General features: G+C 34.2%; 1 protein-coding gene across 1 annotated transcript in view; it reads left to right on the forward strand.

Annotated features, from left to right (window-relative positions):
- LOC122801261 (fibronectin-like) overlaps positions 1-20969 on the forward strand; it is a 363509-nt gene that overhangs the window by 170503 nt on the left and 172037 nt on the right. The window contains exons 9-12 of the mRNA XM_044070812.1: positions 3553-3810; positions 10695-10952; positions 15081-15338; positions 19728-19985. Of these exons, the coding sequence (XP_043926747.1) occupies positions 3553-3810; positions 10695-10952; positions 15081-15338; positions 19728-19985 (1032 nt within the window). The remainder of the gene's footprint in view (positions 1-3552; positions 3811-10694; positions 10953-15080; positions 15339-19727; positions 19986-20969) is intronic.

Below are 20969 nucleotides of genomic sequence, written 5' to 3' on the forward strand. Positions count from 1 at the left end.
GCTTAAAAGCCAACCTGCATATCAATGTTCTGGAGTTAAGAGCAGTGCTGTTAGCGTTGCAGGCATTACATCCTCTCCTTCCATCTGGAATGATTGCGATTCAGTCAGACAAGATATCAGTAGTCTGGTACATAAACAAAGAAGGAGAAACCAAATCCTACTCCCCTGTGTCGAGAGGCCATGAGAATTTGGCACTGGGCAATAGCTTCCGACCGCTTCCTTATAGCAACGCATATCCCAGGGAGTTCCAATGTGATTGTGGACATGCTGAGCAGATGCATTCCCCTTCCACATGAGTGGACTTTCAATCCCAAACGGCAGTAATTTTCAGCCGATGCAGCCAGCCTTGCTGTAACCCAGGCACTCATCCAGACTTAATTTCTCACCCCCAAGGGTTGACTCTACTGAATCTGTCCACTCTCAAGCTGACAGCTTGATTTCTCCTCTTCCGTTAGTCACCAGGCAGGAAACCCTTTCCTCATTCACCTGTTCACGATATCATTCTGGATAAGCCATCCACCAGAAAACTTTACAGAGATAAATGGAAAAGGTTTGCGCTTTGGTCTAAAGAGCAGATGCTAGACCCATTCTTAGCTCCGATCTCTGTTATACTTCAATACTTATCTGAGTTCTTTGAGAATGGAGCATCAGCTTCTACCATACGAGTCCATTTAGCAGCTATTTCCAATTTTCATAACGGATCAGAGGGCATTCCACTTATGTCCAGCTGCCTATGTAAAACCTTTCTCAAAGGAGTGTTTCACAGCAGACCTCCAATTAGGCATCCATTAGAGATGTGGAATCTCTCCCTAGTACTTAAGTCTCTCTCTCAACCCCCTTTTGAGCCTGCTGCAAAATGTGATCTCAAATTCCTATCATGAAAATGTCTATTTTTGGTAGCTGTCACTTCAGCTAGAAGGATTTCAGAATTACAGGCCTTATGCATCAAAAAACTGTACTTAATATTTCATAAAGACATAGTATTGCTAGGTACTAATCCTTCTTTTCTCCCCAAAGTGATTTCTGATTTTTCTGTGAACCAATCCATCGAGCTCCAAATGTTTTTCCCAAACTATTCCAATAAAGGAGAGTATTGTCTACACTCATTGGACGTGTATAGGCAACTAAGTTTTTACTTAGTCGGGACTAAATCTATCCGCAAGTCAGACCAACTTTTCATTTCCTTCTCTGGGGCAAAAATGGGATATGCTGTGTCAAAAGTTTCTTTATCAAAGTGGCTCAGAGATTGTATTTCTTTTTCATATTCATGTACAAATCAGCCTAAACCTCACAACATCAAAGCACATTCAACTAGAGCTATAGCAACCTCTGTAGCTTTTCACTCCAGAGCATCCATGCATGATATTTGCACAGCAGCCATTTGGGCTAGACCTCACACTTTCATCAAACATTACAAGGTGGATATGGTCTCCAGGGGAAGAGCAGCCTTCAGCTCAATGATGCTCAGGAATGTTCTTCCATAAAGGCCACCCAGGTTTCCTAGGTAGCTTGGGATTCTGTCCCATCAGTGATGAATGGGAAGAAGATTAACAACATCAGATAAAGAAGTTATGTCTTACCATAATGTTCCATCTGTGTTGTTGATCTTCTTCCATTCATCACATCCTACCCTCTGTCCCCCAACAAAGGTACCTGGTGGATCTCATGGGTCCTTGTGGTGTTTTCACGGTTTTTGCGTAGAAATGACCTCTGCTTTACTTCTGTAGCTCTTATGCAAACTCAATCTGAGGTGACAGTGAGAAGGGCATTGTGGGTAGAAGCTTAGCTCAAGAGTTTTTGGTGCACACGAGCTTGGTATTAGGCCGACACTGTTCCGAGGGCTCGGAACCAAACCCATCAGTGATGAATGGAAGAAGATCAACAACACAGATGGAACATTATGGTAAGACATAACTTCTTTTTTGCACCATGCAGTCAGTATTATTAGACAACAGGAATGCTCCTTCATCCAGCTTTGAAATGAAAAGAATCTGTAGTCTTCATGTCCTCTCTATAAGACTAAAAATGCTGTTTTACAAAGTGAGCATTTGCAATCTAATACATGAGGAGTTAATCAACACTAAAATTAACTTATTTCTTAGGATCTTCTTCAAATGGGTCATACTGATACTGGTTTGATCATGCCAGGGGCCTGTATTTTGGAAACAATCCCTGTTGGAAAGGCACTTTCACAGTCACTCCTTTGCAAATTACCATATATTTGGAATTTAATTGTCTAAACTTTATTGCCGTAACGCACATAATAACAATGACTGCTAGTTCATAATACTTTGTTCCCCAGTTGATTTAAGTAATATTTTTTATTAAATGTTTACCCCTGAAGTTCATACTCAGAATATGAAAGCTGAGACTGAAACAAGTAAACTTGTAAAACTACAAAGAAGATTGAAGGATCATGATGATGAATGCATTAGGAGGAAAGATACTTTCAAATTATTAGAGATGTGGAAAATTATTGAAAAATAAAACTGTATAAAACTCACACAATTCAGATCTTCCTTAAATAACCAATCTAAACATTTTGGTTGAGATAGAAGGATAGAGCTATATATAGCATTAGCTGTTCTCCTACCAGTGAGACAAACTAACTTTAATGACAGTCAATTACATTGCACAGAATGATTGAGAAGAGAATATAGCTATAAACAAAACTTCATGATAAAAAGTCTAACTCCAAATAGTGTCAAAAAAGAATTATAAATAGAAATGATTTAGAAGAAGCAGTGCCTGATTCTCATACTGTTATCCTGCTTCCTCAGATTGTATAGTCTTGCCACTCTATGGAAAAAAGGCAAATGTATGCATTATTGGACAGCATTTCCTGAAAAAGAAACCAGTTCACGTTTCAAAAATAGCAGGCTGCATGCTCATGTGTAATCCTTAACATTTTTCCACCAGGAGAAACAGCACTTTTTATAAACTTACAAGTTGTTCAGCTAACTCAGGCATTTCTCTGTTCCCTGCTCTTTAGACCCCCCCCCCCACCCCCAGTTAACAAAGTAAATATGTAAAGGAAATATTTCCATGTTTTTCCCAGTTATTCTCCAGTTTTACTAAGCTGATGTTTTTAGTAGTTTCGGCAAACTGAAGAATCTCTTTGGTTTACGTCAATGTCAGTAGCTAACAACTCATAGCTTGAATGATATGGACCAAGGTATTGCTTTATGGTAAATATTGATGATGATGCTACTACTAGGTTTTAGTCATAACATCTCTAGAGTAAGAATAACAGTATATTACAAATATCACATAATGTCACAGGTTTCATTTTAAAATATCTTGCTGCCATTATACTTGGATTACTGATGCACTCGAGCTGCTGTGGTTTGTATCTTGTAGTTTCTATTAAATGTAGATGACCAGGCTCACTGTTATTTGAAAACAAAAATGTTTATTTCTTTTTCTGTTTTAGCAGTGACAGTTTACCCTAAACTAGCCATCTGTGCAACTACTCCATTTTCTTAATTTACTACTTTAGATAGAAATATTCAAGAAGTATTATATGAGTAACTGTCTATTTTCCTTTTTCAGAGCCTGAAATGCCAAAGAACCTTACAATAACAAATACCACAACAACTTCACTGTTCCTCACATGGACTGCTCCAGCAGGACTTCACAGCTACTACAAAATTAATACCACTGGAAGTTCTTCTGAGAGTATGGTTGTAGAAACTGACCATGTTAACATCACAGGACTGATCCCAGGAGTAAACTACACTATCAGTGTTTCAGCACATTCATTTGATGGGATGATTGAAGGGGACAGTGTATCAATAAAAGGGTCTACCAGTAAGTGCTTCTGCTTTTACATTTTACACAAAACTCATGGTCAATTACCGTAGTGGTTCATAAAGTGAGGATGATGTAAGGAGATTCATTTTTCCACATTTTTCCAAGAGATCATATGGTATGCGCACATATTTTGCTCTGCTTTTCAAATGCTGACTGTCAATCAGTAAAACAGCTAGCCTGAACAGTGCTGTAATGGTTCAATTACCTCTATTCTTTTGTGGTTGCAGAGTTTGGTGTTTATTGTTTTGCAGTCATGTTTATATATTTGTCACACATTTCCAAGAACTTTGTATAAGGCAGCAGTATCTAATTTTGTAGTAAATGCTATTAGTTTTGCAGAAAAAGTCCAGAAGGCATACTCAATTATTCTACAGAGTGTATCAAAATTAAAATCAAATGTGCCGTTTGATATCCATTGCACATACATAGCTGATTTTACATTTCTTTTTTTTTTCAATAATTTTTATTTTTACATTAATAAATGTCACAAATAAAAACTATCTTACAACATGACCGTATATATATATATATATATATATATATATATATATATATATATATATATATATATATATATATATATATATATATATATGTTATACGTTGATGTCAAATACCACAGGATATAGGTTGTACAACATATCTATTTACACTATGTACATAGATGCTTTCACTGTTAGTTCCACAGTTATATAGACAGTATATACATTCGTAATATCCAAGTTATTATTTAATATCTGAACTTGTATGTGTTCTTTGGTTCCATTATAGTGTATTTCTAAGTTGCTGTGTGATGAATTATGCTAATATGATATTAAAGGTTTGTTCCCAAATTTCTCTGGATTTCATGTTTTTGTTTCTTTTATCTATTACTATTTTATGAGCTAAAAGGTGTTGTATAGCTATTTGTTTAAAACCCTCCCAAGAGATATTTATTGTATCTAGCCATTTAAAGCTATATACAGTTTCATTAGTAGGAAAATTGTAGTGTATTTGCTTGTTTTCTTGGTATGTTGGGTGGGAGAATGTGTAATAGAGTGAATTCCCAAGTTAATGTTGATGTTTGATAACCCGTTTTTTGCAATTGTACCTTGAGAGTTCCAGAGTTTATAGACACATTTACAGCTCCAAAATACATGGATTAAGTCAACTATCTGGTCCTTACAGTGTGGGCAGAAAGTTGATTTTGATGTGTTAAATTTGTGTAGGATTGCAGGTGTAAAATAAGCATTATTATTGATCAGGAGCTGAGTGTATGCTAACTTTTTGAGGGGTATAATCTTCACCGTTAGATTGATTGCCTGGCTTATTTGCTGATCATCTATGGATGGTTTAATTTTTCTCCAGTAGTTAGAGAAGAGGAGGTCTTTCTGGTATTTGATTTCATTTATCATTTTATATGCATTAGTAATAGTTTTCTTTGTTGTGATAATAGTTTTCCAAAACCTGCTACAAGTTTCTATGTCACTATTGGCCATAGTAACATTTTGGAGGTAACTGGAACACAGTTCATTGATTTGTCTTAGGATTATTATGTGTGATTTAGGGAGGTTTAAGTTGGTCCTCATTTCTTGTATTGAACAGTTAAGGTAGGGATAAATATCTTGGATTGTTTTATCTTTCAGTCTGGGAAAAGGGACTAAGTCCAGCATCTTATTGTTTATTTTTAAATTTGGGTTTTTATGAAGGGGTTGCAGTATTGTCATGGCTTGTCTAAGGTTCAAGAATTGAAAGAGTTTTTGCACTAAGTTGATAGAATGTTTTAAGGGCACTATAATGTTATACGTTTGTATTTCTTTCTGCTTCAGGAATAGAAGTGCTTTGGGATTGAAACCTAGAGCTTTAAAATATCTATAATAGATTGCTACCCAAAGAGGAGACCAATTTTCCATTGACGGGTTATGTTCAGCTATTCTTAATATTCCGTTAGTGTTAATGATCGAGTAGTACATTTTAAAATCTGGTAGATTTAGTCCTCCTTTGCTTTTGGGGAGTGTTAATTTTTGAGATTCTGTTTTTTTTGGGTTCCCATATAAATTTTGCTAGGAAGGTATGAATTTGTTTGAAGAATTTATTATGTATTGTTGTCTGTGATGTCATGAATATATACATTAGTCTAGGTAAAATGTTCATTTTGATTATTGATACTTTGGCCAAGAATGGTAGTTTTAGGTTGTTCCATCTTTTACAGTCTTGCATTATATTTTGCCATTTCAAGTTTACATTGTGTTGGTAGAAGTCTTTGTTATTCTGGAAAAAGGTGATCCCCAGGTATTTAGTTTCTTCTTTTATTTTTATTGTGTTTAACAATGGTATTAGTGAGATGAGTTTGGGTGTTTTTAGGGGGAAATATTAGTTTTATTGAGGTTTAGTTTGTAGTTAGACATAGTCAAGAAATGTTCAATTGCAGCTATTATTTTGTTTATATCTGAATTTGGTGTAGTGTAGTATATGTTCAGATCATCTGCAAATGCAGTGAGGTATATTTTGAAGTTGTGTATTGATGGAGGATTGTGGTATGTATTTTGTTTAATGTATAGAAAGAGTGGTTCTAGGTATAGGTTAAACAGGAAGGGTGATAATGGGCATCCTTGTCTTGTTCCATTTTTTATTAGGATCCTATTTGACCAAGTTTTATTTATATATAGAGATGTGTATGGGTTGCTATAGAGAGTTTGGATGATCTGAATGAAGTTATTGGGTATATTAAAATAGGGTAGTGTTTGGAGTAAGAATTCTAGATTAACCCTATCAAATGCCTTGTGGGCATCCACTACCATTGTGTAGATGTTGATATTGTATTGGTTAGCATAGGATATTAGTGCATCTAATGTTACTGTATTGTCACTAGTCTGTCTATGTGGTGTAAAACCGGATTGTTCTGGGGAGATGATTTTCTCTATCAGATTTTTCATTCTGTTTGCAAGTATAGAGGTAAATATTTTAGTATCTATATTTAAGAGGGAGATGGGTCTGTAGCTGTCTGGGTTTTTGGGGTCTGTGTGTTCTTTTAATATAAAGATGGTTTTAGAGGCATTAAAGTGAATATCATTTATTTTATAGTTTATTATGTAATTCAGTGTATAGTATAGTAGTTTGGCTATCAAGGGGGAAAATGCTTTGTAAAATTCTGATGTGAGTCCATCCGGACCCGAAGCCTTATGCGCTTTTAAATGTTTGATTGTTGTAATAATTTCACTGATGGACTGATTTTACATTTCTAGTTGGTTGGATTAGAGCAGAACATTTTTAGTAGATGGTCCCTTTAAATCTAATTCATATTATTGAGAATGCATTGTGTAGTTCAATTTTCTGTTTCTTAGCTGCATATTCTCGATAACTGTGAAAGACAGTCTGTCATGGACACTTCATAAATGGCTGCCATTTCCTCATGTTGTACATTTTATATTCATGAATATCCAATGCCAGTGTCACATATAAAGTACAGTTTGAAGGTTGAGCAGTGGCTGTCTATCATTGCCTCAGACAATGATATATCTCAGGCATTTTCTTTTAGATTTCTGCAGGCCAATTAAATGATTGAGTGAAGCTTATATTAGTTGAGAGACCAATTTTTTTTTAATTAATAACTTACCTGCAGTGTACTATGTTTCCCCAGTTTAAGGAATAATTGCCCTGAGTACTTTCCTCCTCTAGACCTACTTCCTGTGGTGCAAATTATGGCAAATGTAATACTCATTTTCTCATTATATTCTATTTCTATTCACCTTTTGTAGTTCTCTTTTTTAGGCATGGTTCTCTTGATAGTATTCGTTTTAATGTTTAGTATTAGTACACAAAGACAAGACATCATTGAACCATTATTTCCACTTCTGTATGCACTTAAGCAAGCTTATTATAAACTATTATAGATGACACAGAAATTGTAGAAATTCATACTTTGAAATCTTAAAAAAGTCCTTGCAACATAGCTGAAGGTCTTAAGACTAGCCATGCTGACCTATTCCTGGCCTGAAATAACATAAACCTATAGCCATCTACCAACTGTCCCTATCTCTACCTCTTTGAAACCCTTAATAACCTCCAGCTTTGAAAGCTGAAAATGTATGTCATTTAGTCCAATAAGTACTCTGTGAGACCATCCTCCTTACTTGGACCCACAAGAAATTCTATGGTTGTCCAGGTTCCTCAACAATGGCACAAAAAGGAGGCATGCAGAATGCTTTAAAATGCTTGGGGTAATTAGGGACCTCTCCTTTTATAATTCTGATTATTCTCTTGCCTGACAGCTTTTCAGTGAGGTACGATCTTAAGTACTGACATATCTGATAACTTTGGATTTAACTAGATTAGCAGCTTGAATAATGTCGTTTTATGATTTTTTTAAACTCTGAAACACTATGATATCTTCTCAGTACCACTCGCACATAATATTTCTATACTGTTTTGACCATTTTGGGAGCTTTATTTCTCCCAATATAGGAACATTTTCAGATGCTTGCATTTTTAGTAAAACATGTACATTCATATGGTGATATGGATGTGTATATACCTTTTTTATTTTACTAAAATTTACATTAGACTGTGCTTTTTCCTCATGATTGCAGCTAATTTTCATTTGTCACATGTGATGTCATCAGGCTGTCTCTCAAACTGTGAAATGCTGTGTAACTTTTATGCTTATTTTATAAAGTTATACATTTTCTGTACCTGACACTCTTTTTTATGATTCTTCCTCTTTTTCGTATTCATCCTTTGTATACTGCCTGAGATTCATACTTGCCATCAGGCACTCTTTGCCTTCAATTCAGCTTCTTCAGATCTTTTTTTCAGTAGAGGTTTACCTTTGTGTAGCTCTTCTGTAACATTTTTATAATCATTTTTTTTAAAGATATGCCTCCTTCTTGAACATATCATGTTACACATGATGCATGTCTACTTCTTTTGAAAAACAAAGCAATTCTTCTGATACCACACATATTCTGATTGATGTGCAATTCAAAGTGGTTTGTCCTGATCATTTTGAAGATAACTTTATTTCAGCTGGTAACACTTAATTTTGGTATTAGAAACAAATGCCTCAAACAACTACATTTCTGAATTACGCTGAGAGCTTTTCCATATATATTGTTTTCACACACACTACGCAAGTCCTCTAAATACTTTTTTAAGATTAAATGCTTTATTTTTGTTGAATTTCACCACCTGTTTTTAAGACTAATTGCTGTGATGAATTCTTTCCCTCAGTTTTTATTTCATTTCATCATTAATGAAGCATTATTTTTGCACCATGCAGTCAGTATTATTGGACAACAGGAATGATCCTTCATCTAGATTTGAAATTAAAAAATCTGTAGTCTTCATGTCCTCTTTATAAGACTAAAAATTCTGTTTCAAAAATTGAGCCTTTGAAATGTAATACCATAAGCAGTTAATCAACACTAAAATTAACTTATTTCTTATGATCCTCTTCAAATGGCTCATACTGATACCAGTTTGATCATCCCAGGGTCCTGTATGCAGAAAACAAGCCCTGTTGGAAAGATACTTTCACAGTCACTCCTTTGCAAAATACCATGCATTTGGAATTTAATTTTCTAAACTTTATTGCCATAACGCATATAATAATGACTGCTAGTTCATAATACTGTGTTCCACAGCTGATTTAAGTAATATTTATTACTAAATGTTTAGCAGTGAAGTTCATACTCAGAGTATGAAAGCTGAGACCAAAACTAGTAAACTTGTAAAACTTCAAGGAAGATTGAAGTGTCTTGATGATGAATGCATTCAGAGGAAAGATACTTTCTAATTACTAGAGATGTGGACAATTATTGAAAAATGAAATTGTATAAATCCCACACAATTCAGGTCTCCCTTAAATTACCAATCCAAACAGTTCGGTTGAGACATAAGGATATAGCTATATAACATTAGTTGTTCTCCTACCAGTGACATAAACTAACTTTAATGAGATTGGATTACATTTGCACACAATGATTTAGAAAAAGTGAATATCGTTATAAACAAAATGTCATGATAAAAAGTAGTCTAACTCCATATATTATCAGGAAAGAATTATAAATAGAAATGATTTAGAAGAAGCAGTACCTGATCCTCACACTGTTATCCTGCTTCCTCAGATTGCATATTCTTGCCACTCTATGGAAAAAAGGTAAATGTATGCTTTATTGGACAGCATTTCCTGAAAAAGAAAACAGTTAATGTTTCAAAAATAGCAGGCTGCATACTCATGTGTAATCCTTAAAAATGTTATACCAGGAGAAACAGCACAATTTACAAACTTACAAGTTGTTCAGCTAACTCAGGTATTTCTCTATTCCCTGCTCTTTGGACCAGGCTTGTCCCCTAGTTAACAAAGCAGATATTTAAAGGAAATATTTCCATGTTTTTTTCCCAGATATTCTCCAGCTTTTACTAAGATGAGGTTTTTAGTAGTTTCGGCAAACTGAAGAATCTCTTTGGTTTACGTCAATGTCAGTAACTAACAACTCATAGCTTGAATGATATGGACCAAGGTATTGCTTTATGGTAAATATTGATGATGATGATGATACTACTAGGTTTTAGTCATAACATCTCTAGAGTAAGAATAACAGTATATTACAAATATCACATAATGTCACAGGTTTCATTTTAAAATATCTTGCTGCCATTATACTTGGATTACTGATGCACTCGAGCTGCTGTGGTTTGTATCTTGTAGTTTCTATTAAATGTAGATGACCAGGCTTGCTATTATTTAAAAACAAAAATGTTTATTTCTTTTTTCTGTTTTAGTAGTGACAGTTTACCCTAAACTAGCCTTCTGTGCAACTACTCCATTTTCTTAATTTACTATTTTAGACTGAAATATTCAAGAAGTATTATATGATTAACTATGTATTTTCCTTTTTCAGAGCCTGAAATGCCAAGGAACCTTACAATAACAAATACCACAACAACATCACTGTTCCTCACATGGACTGCTCCAGTAGGACTTCACAGCTACTACATCATAAATACCACTGGAAGTTCCTCTAAGAGTATGGTTGTAGAAACTGATTATGTTAACATCATAGGACTGATCCCAGGAGGAAACTACAGTATCAGTGTTTCAGCACATTCATTTGATGGGACGATTGAAGGGGACAGTGTATCAATGAAAGGGTCTACCAGTAAGGGCTTCTGCTTTTATGTTTTACACAAAACTCAGGGTCAATTGCCATGGTGGTTCATATAGTGTGGATGATGTAAGGAGGTTCATTTTTCCACATTTTCCAAAGAGATTACATGGAATGCACACAGATGTTGCTCTGATTTTGAAGTGCTGACTGTCAATCAGTAAAACAGCTAGCATGAAAAGTGCTGTAATGGTTCATTTACTTCTATTCTTCTCAGGTTGCAGAGTTTGGTGTTTATTGTTTTATAGCCTTGTTTATGTATTTGTTACACATTTCCAATAGCTTCATATAAGGCAGCTGTAACTAATTTTGTAATAAATGCTATTAGTTTTGCAGAGAAAATCCAGAAGGCATAGTCAATTATTCTTCAGAATGTATAAAAATTTAAATTAAAACTGCAGTTTGAAATCCCTTCCACATATATAGCTGATTTTACATTTCTAGTGATCAGATTAGAGCAGAATATTTTTAGTAGACAGTCCCTTTAAATCTAATTCATATTCTTGTGAATACATTGTGCAGTTCTATTTTCTGTTTCTTAGCAGCACGTTCTCGATAACTGTGAATGACAGTCTGTCTCAGACACTTAGTCGTAAATGGCTACCATTTCCTCAGGTTGTATATTTTACAGTCATGACTATCCAATGCCAAGGTCATAAATGAAGTACACTTTGAAAATTCAGCAGTGGCTGTCTATAGTTGCCTCAGGGCAATGATATATCTCAGCCATTTTCTTTTAGAGTTCTGCAGACCAATTAAATGATCCCGTGAAGCTTAAATTAGCTGAAAGACACAAATTATTTTTTTAATAAATAACTTACCTGCAGTGTATCATTTTTCTCCAGTTTAAGGAATAATTGACCTGAGAACTTTCTTCCTCCAGAATTACTCCCAGTGGTGCAATAAATCTTTATTAATGGAAATTATGGCAAATGTAACACTCATTTTCTCATTATATTGTATATGTATTCACTTCTTGTAGTTCTCTTCGTTAGGCATGGTTCTCTTAATCATATTAGTTTTAATGTTTAGCATTACTACACAAAGACAAGTCATCATTGAAACACTATTTCCACTTCTGTTTGCACTTCATGTTTCTCATCTCAATTCAGGAGAAGCAAGCTTATCATAAACTATTATAGACAATGCAGAAGTACATCTTCAAACTTTGAAATCTTATGAGACTCCTTGCATGTGAGCTGAAGGTCTTAAGACTAGTCTGGCTGATCTATTCCTGGTCTGAAATAATATAAACCTTTAGCCATCTACCAATTGTCCATATTTCTAACTCTTTGAAGCACTTAATAACCTCCAGCTTTGAAAGCTGAAAATGTATGCTATTTAGTCCAATAAGTAATCTGTGAGACCATCATCCTTACTTGGACCCACAGGAAATTTTGTGGCTTTCTAGGTTCCTCAACCATGGTAGAAAAGGAGGCATTCAGAATGCTTCAAAATACTTGAAGGGAATTAGGGACCTGTTGTTTTGAATTCTGATTATTCCCTTGCCAGACAGCTTCTCACTGAGGTAGGATATTCAGTACTGACATGTTTAATAACTTTGGATTTTACTAGATTAGCAGCTTGAATAATGTCATCTTATGATTTTTTTAAACCTCTGAAGCACTAGATCTTCTCCATATACTACTCGCACATAATATGTTTCTGTACTGTTCTGACCATTTTGTGAGCATTATTTCTCTCAATATAGGAACTCTTTCAGATATCTACATTTTTAGTAAAAACATGTAAAGTCATATGGTAATCTGGATGTGTATATATCTTTTTTATTTTACTAAAAAAATTACATTAGACTGTGCTTTTTCTCATGAATGCAGCTAATTTCACTTCTGTCACATATGATGTCCTCAAGCTGCCTCTCAAACTGAGAAATTGTGGGTAACTTTTCTACTTGTCAAATAAAGTTATACATTTTCTGTACTTGCCTCTCTTTTTTTGTGATTCATCTTCTTTTTTGTATTCATCCTTTCTATACTGCCTGAGATTCATACTTGCCATCATGCGCTCTTTATCTTCAATTCACCTTCTTCAGATCCTTTCTTCACTCAAGGTTTCCCTTTCTGTATCTCTTCTGTAAAATTTTCATAATCATTTTTAAAGATATGCCTGTCTGTCGAACATATCAACATATTATACATGATGCATGCTTACTTCTTTGGAGAAACAAACCAATTCTTCTGATACCACATATTTTTATCGATGTGGAATTCAAAGTGGTTTGTTTTGATCATTTTGAAGATAACTTTAATTCAGCTGGTAACGCTTCATTCTGGTATTAAAAACGCCTACATCACACAACTGCATTTCTGAATAACTCTGACAGTTATGGTTTTCACATATGCTATGTAAGACCTATAAATACTTTTTTCAGATTAAATGCTTTAATTTTTTGTTGAATTTCACCACCTGTTTTTTAAGACTACTTACTCGCAGGAATTTTTACTTCTCAGTTTTTTTTTTCATTTCATCATTAATAAAGCATTATTTTTACACTATGCAGGCTCCTTCAATGCTCCTTCAACCAGATTTGAAATGAAAACAGTTTGTAGTCTTCATGTCCTCTCTACAAGACTAAAAATGCTGTTTCACAAAGTGAGCCTTTGCAATGTAATACCACAAGCAGTTAATCAAAACTAAAATTAACTTATTTCTTATGATCTTCTTAAAGTGGCTCATACTGGTATTGGTTTGACCATCACAGGGGCTTATATGTTGAAAATGAGCCCTGTTGGAAGAATTCTTTCACAGTCAATCCTTAGCAAATTACTATGCATTTTGAATTTAATTTTCTTAACTTTATTGCCATAATGCATATAATAACAATGACTGCTACTTCTTAATACTTTGTTCCACAGCTGATTTAAGTAATATTTATTATTAAATGCTTAGCCCTGAAGTTCATACTCAGAGTATAAAAGCTGAGACTGAAACTAGTAAACTTGTAAAACTTCAATGAAGATTGAAGTATCCTTATGATGAATGCATTAGATGGGAAGATCCATTCAAATTACTAGACGTGGAAAATTATTGAAAAATTGGATAAACCTCACACAATTCACATCTCCCTTTAATAACCAATCCAAACAGTTTGGTTGAGATATAAGGATAGAGCTATATAACATTAGCTGTTCTCCTACCAATGAGACAAACTAACTTTAATGACAGTGGATTACATTGCACAGAATTATTTAGAAGAAGAGAATATAGCTATAAACAAAACTTCATGTTAAAAAGTAGTCTAACTCCAAATAATGTCAGAAAAGAACTATAAAGAGAAATGATTTAGAAGAAGCAGTACCTGATCCTCACATTGTTATCCTGCTATCTCAGATTATATAGCCTTGCCACTTTATAGAAAAAAGGTAAATGTCTGCATTATTGGACATTATTTCCTGAAAAAGAAGTCAGTTAATTTGTTTCAAAAATATCAGGCTGCATGCTCATGTGTAATCCTTAAAAATATTCTATCAGGAGAAACAGCACTTTATACAAACTTACAAGTTGTTCAGCTAACTCAGGTATTTCTCTGTTCCCTGCTTTTTGGACCTGGCCTGTCCCCCAGTTAACACAGCAGATATTTAAAGGAAATATTTCCATGTTTTTCCCAGTTATTCTCCAGCTTTACTAAGATGAGGTTTTTAGTAGTTTCAGCAAACTGAAGAATCTCTTTGGTTTACTTTACTGTCAGTAGCTAACAACTCATAGCTCGAATGATATGGACCAAGGTATTGCTTTATGGTAAATATTGATGATGATGATATTACTAGATTTTAGTCATAACATCTCTAGAGTAAGAATAACAGTATATTACAAATATCACATAATGTCACAGGTTTCATTTTAAAATTTCTTGCTGAAATTATACTTGGATTACTGATGCATCGAGCTGCTGTGGTTTGTATCTTGTAGTTGCTATTAAATGTAGATGACCAGGCTTGCTATTATTTGAAAACAAAAATGTTTATTCATTTTTTTGTTTTAGCAGTGACCGTTTACCCTAAACTAGCCATCTGTGCAACTACTCCATTTCCTAAATTTACTACTTTAGACTGAACTATTCAAGAAGTATTATATGAGTAACTGTATATTTTCATTTTTCAGAGCCTGAAATGCCAGTGAACCTTACAATAACAAATACCACAACAACATCACTGTTCCTCACATGGACTGCTCCAGTAGGACTTCACAGCTACTACATCATTAATACCACTGGAAGTTCTTCTGAAAGTATGGTTGTAGAAACTGACTATGTTAACATCACAGGACTGATCCCAGGAGGAAACTACACGATCAGTGTTTCAGCACATGCATTTGATGGAACAATTGGAGGAGACAGTGTATCAATGAAAGGGTCTACCAGTAAGTGTTTCCGCTTTTACATTTTGCACAAAACTCAGGGTCAGTTGCCATGGTGGTTAATATAGTGTGGATGATGTAAGGAGGTTCATTTTTCCACATTTTTTCAAAATGATAATATGGAATGCATACAGATTGTGCTCTGAGTTTGAAATGCTGACTGTCAATCAATAAAATAGCTAGCCTGAACAGTGGTGTAATGGTTCATTTACTTCTAGTCTTCTCAGGTTGCAGAGTTTGGGGTTTATTGTTTTGTAGTCTTGTTTATGTATTTATTACTCATTTCCAACAGCTTTGTATAAGGCACCAGTAACTAATTTTGTAGTAAATGCTATTAATTTTGCAGAAAAAGCCCAGAATGCATAGTCAATTATTTTACAGAGTGTATAAAAATTTAAATTAAAACTGCAGTTTGAACTCCCTTCCACATACATATCTGATTTTACATTCCTAGTGATCGGATTAGAGCAGAACATTTTTAGTAGATGGTCCCTTTAAATCTAATTCATATTCTTCAGAATACATTGTGCAGTTCTATTTTCTGTTTCTTAGCAGCACGTTCTCGATAACTGTGAATGACAGTCTGTCTCAGACACTTAGTCATAAACGGCTACCATTTCCACAGGTTGTATATTTTACAGTCATGACTATCTAATGCCAAGGTCATAAATGAAGTACACTTTGAAAGTTCAGCAGTGGCTGTCTATAGTTGGCTCAGGGCAATGATATATCTCAGCCATTTTCTTTTAGAGTTCTGCAGACCAATCAAATGATCCAGTAAAGCTTAAATTACCTGAGACACCCAAATTATTTTTTTAATTAGTAACTTACCTGCAGTGTACCATTTTTCTCCAGTTTAAGGAATAATTGCCCTGAGAACTTTCTTCCTCTAGGCATACTCCAAGTGGTATAATAAATCTTTATTAATGGAAATGATGGCAAATGTAGCACTCATTTTCTCATTATATTTAATATGTATTCACTTTTTGTAGTTCTCTTCATTAGACATGGTTCTCTTGATCATATTAGTTTTAATTTTTAGTATTACTACACAAAGACAAGTCATCACTGAAACACTATTTCCACTTTTGTTTCCACTGTGTGTTTCTTATCTCAAATCAGTAGAGCTAACTTATCATAAACTATTATAGACAATGCAGAAGTTGTACAAATTCATACTTTGAAATCTTACGAGACTCCTTGCATGGGAGCTGAAAGTCTTAACATTAGTCTGGCTGGTCTATTCCTGGTCTGAAATAATATAAACTTAGAGATATCTACCAATTATCCACATTTCTAACTCTCTGGAACACTTAATAACCTCCAGCTTTGAAAGCTGAAAATGTATGCATTTAGTCCAATAAGTACTCTGTGAGACCATCGTCCTTACTTGGACCTCCAGCACATTCTGTGGTTGTCTATGTTCCTCAACCATGGCAGATAAGGAGGCATTCAGAATGCTTTAAAATACTTGGGGGAATTAGGGACCTGTTGTTTTACAATTCTGGTTATTCCCTTGCCAGACAACTTTTCAGTGATTTGGGATCTTCAGTACTGACATATTTAAAAACTTTGGATTTTACTAGATTAGCAGCTTGAGTAATATTGTGTTATGATTTTTTTAAACCTCTGAAGCACTATGATATCTTCTCCATAGCACTCGCACATAATATGTTTCTGTACTGTTTTGAACATTTTGTGAGCATTGTTTCTCCCAATATAGGAACACTTTCAGATACATACATTTTTAGTATTACATGTAAAGTCATATGGTAATCTGGATGTGTATATATATCTTTTTTATTTTACTAAAAATTTAAATTAGACTGTGCTTTTTCTCTTGACTGCAGCTAATTTCACTTCTGTCACATGTGATGTCATTAAGTTGCCCCTAAAACTGGGAAATGCTGGGTAACTTTTATGCTTGTCAAATAAAGTTATACATTCTCTGTACTTGCCACTCTTTTTTTGTGATTCATCTTCTTTTTCGTATTCATCCTTTCTGTACTGCCTGAGATTTATACTTGCCATCATGCGCTCTTTATCTTCAATTCACCTTCTGCAGAGCTTTTCCTCAGTCAAGGTTTCCCTTTCTGTATCTCTTCTGTAAAATTTTCATAATCATTATTTTTAAAGATATGCCTGTCTGTCGAACATATCAACATATTATACACGATGCATGTTTACTTCTTTGGAGAAACAATCCAATTCTTCTGATACCACACATATTCTTATCGCTGTGGAATTTAAAGTGGTTTGTTTTGATAATATTGCAGATAACTTTAATTTAGCCGGTAACACTTCATTCTGGTATTAAAAACACATGTTCCACACAACTGCATTTCTGAATAACTCTGAGAGTTATCCATATATTCAGTTTTCACATATGCTACACAAGCCCTCTAAATACTTTTTTCAGATTAAATGTTTGTTTTTGTTTTTTGTTGTTGAATTTCACCACCTGTTTTTTTTTAAGACTACTTACTCTCAGGAATTTTTATTCCTCAGTTTTTTTATTTCATCATTAATAAAGCATTATTTTTGCACTATACAGTCAGTATTATTGGACAACAGGAATGTTCCTTCAACCAGATTTGAAATTAAAACAGTTTTGTAGTCTTCATGTCCATTCTAGAAGACTAAAAATGCTGTTTCACAAAGTGAGCCTTTGCAATGTAATACCACAAGCAGTTAATCAACACTAAAATTTACTTATTTCGTATGATCTTCTTAAAGTGGCTCATACTGATATTGGTTTGATAATCACAGGACCTTGTATGTTGAAAACAAGCCCTGTTGGAAGAATGCTTTCACAGTCACTCCTTAGCAAATTACTGTGCATTTGGAATTTAATTTTCTTAACTTTATTGCCATAATGCATATAATAACAATGACTGCTAGTTCTTAATACTTTGTTCCACAGCTGATTTAAGTAATATCTATTATTAAATGTTTTGCCCTGAAGATCATACTCAGAGTATGAAAGCTGAGACTGAAACTAGGAAACTTGTAAATCTTCAATGAAGATTGAAGTATCTTGATGATGAATGCATTTGGAGGGAAGATACATTCAAATTACTAGAGATGTGGAAAATTATTGAAAAATTACATTGGATAAACCTCACACAATTCACATCTCCCTTAAATAACCAAGCCAAACAGTCTGGTTGAGATATAAGGATAGAGCTATATAACATTAGCTGTTGTCCTACCAGTGAGACAAACTAACATTAATGACAGTGGATTACATTGCCCAGAATTATTTAAAAGAAGAGAATATAGCTATAAACAAAATGTCATGATAAAAAGTAGTCTAACTCCACATATTATCAGAAAGAATAATAAATATAAATGATTTGGAAGAAGCAGTACCTGATGCTGACACTGTTGTATATATTTCTGTATATAAACTGTATTCTTCATAAGCTTGAAATGTGAGACTGTAACTTGTATGTTAATACAATATGTTTGTGCATATACTGTAACTTGCTTGTCTTTATCTGTTTGTAACTTTGGAGCTTTTCTACCTGAGTCTCCACTGAAAATGGACATGTATCCAGTCTGACTATCCCAGTCAACAAATGTAAAATAAAATAAATAAATTATCCTGCTTCCTCAGACTGTATATTCTTGCCACTTTATTGAAAAAAGGCAAATGTCTGCATTAATGGACTGCATTTCCTGAAAAAAAAGTCAGTTAATTTCGTTCAAAAATATCAGGCTGCATGCTCATGTGTAATCCTTAAAAATATTCCATCAGGAGAAACAGCACTTTATACAAACTTACAAGTTGTTCAGCTAACTCAGATATTTCTCTGTTCCCTGCTCTGTAGACCAGGTCACTCCCCCAGTTAACAAAGCAAATATGTAAAGGAAATATTTCCAAGTTTTTTTCCCAGGTATTCTCCAGTTTTACTAAGCTGATGTTTTTACTAGTTTCGGCAAACTGAAGAATCTCTTTGGTTTATGTCAATGTCAGTAACTAACAACTCATAGCTTGAATGATATGGACCAAGGTATTGCTTTATGGTAAATATTGATGATGATGATATTACTAGATTTTAGTAATAACATCTCTAGAATAAGAATAACAGTATATTACAAATATCACATAATGTCACAGGTTTCATTTTAAAATATCTTGCTGCCATTATACTTGGATTACTGATGCACTCAAGCTGCTGTGGTTTGTATCTTGTAGTTTCTATTAAATGTAGATGACAGGCTTGCGATTATTTGAAAACAAAAATTTTTATTCCTTTTTCTGTTTTAGCAGTGACAGTTTACCCTAAACTAGCCATCTGTGCAACTACTCCATTTTCTTAATTTACTACTTTAGACTGAAATATTCAAGAAGTATTATATGAGTTACTATGTATTTTCCTTTTTCAGAGCCTGAAATACCAAGGAGCCTTACAATAACAAATACCAAAACAACTTCACTGTTCCTCACATGGACTGCTCCAGTAGGACTTCACAGCTACTACATCATTAATACCACTGGAAGTTCTTCTGAGAATATGGTTGTAGAAACTGACTATGTTAACATCACAGGTCTGATCCCAGGAGAAAACTACAGTATCAGTGTTTCAGCACATTCATTTGATGGGACAATTGGAGGAGACAGTATATCAATGAAAGGGTCTACCAGTAAGTGTTTCTGCTTTTATGTTTTAAACAAAACTCAGGGTCAATTGCCATGGTGGTTTATATAGTGTGGATGATGTAAGGAGGTTCATTTTTCCACATTTTCCAAAGAGATCATATGGAATGCATACAGATTTTGCTCTGATTTTGAAATGCTGACTGTCAATCAATAAAACAGCTAGCCTGAACAGTGCTGTAATGGTTCGTTTCCTTCTATTCTTCTCAGGTTGCAGAGTTTGATGTTTATTGTTTTATAGCCTTGTTTATGTATTTTCACACATTTTCAATAGCTTCATATAAGGCAGCAGTAACTAATTTTGTAGTAAATGCTATTAGTTTTGCAGCGAAAATCCAGAAGGCATAGTCAATTATTCTTCACAGTGTATAAACATTTTAATTAAAACTGCAGTTTGAAATCCCCTCCACATATATAGCTGATTTTACATTTCTAGTGATCGGATTAGAGCAGAACATTTTTAGTATTCTTGAGAATGCATTGTGCAGTTCTATTTTCTTTTTCTTAGCAGCATGTTCCTGATAACTGTGAATGACAGTCTGTCTCAGACACTTAGTCGTAAATGGCTACCATTTCCACAGGTTGTATATTTTACAGTCATGACTATCCAATGCCAAGGTCATACATGAAGTACGCTTTGAAAGTTCAGCAGTGGCTGTCTATAGTTGCCTCAGGGCAATGATATATCTCAGCCATTTTCTTTTAGAGTTCTGCAGACCAATTAAATGATCCAGTAAAGCTTAAATTAGCTGAGAGACCCAAATTATTTTTTTTTTAATTAATAACTTACCTGCAGGGTACCATTTTTCTCCAGTTTAAGGAATAATTGACCTGAGAACTTTCTTCCTCCAGACATACTCCCAGTGGTGCAATAAATCTTTTTTAATGGAAATTATGACAAATGTACCACTCATTTTCTCATTATATTTTATATGTATTCACTTTTTGTAGTTATCTTCATTAGGCATGGT

The sequence above is a fragment of the Protopterus annectens genome, chromosome 4.part1, assembly GCF_019279795.1.
Source record: "Protopterus annectens isolate FY-2018-M chromosome 4.part1, PAN1.0, whole genome shotgun sequence".
In the NCBI taxonomy this organism is placed as follows: Eukaryota; Metazoa; Chordata; order Ceratodontiformes; family Protopteridae; genus Protopterus; species Protopterus annectens.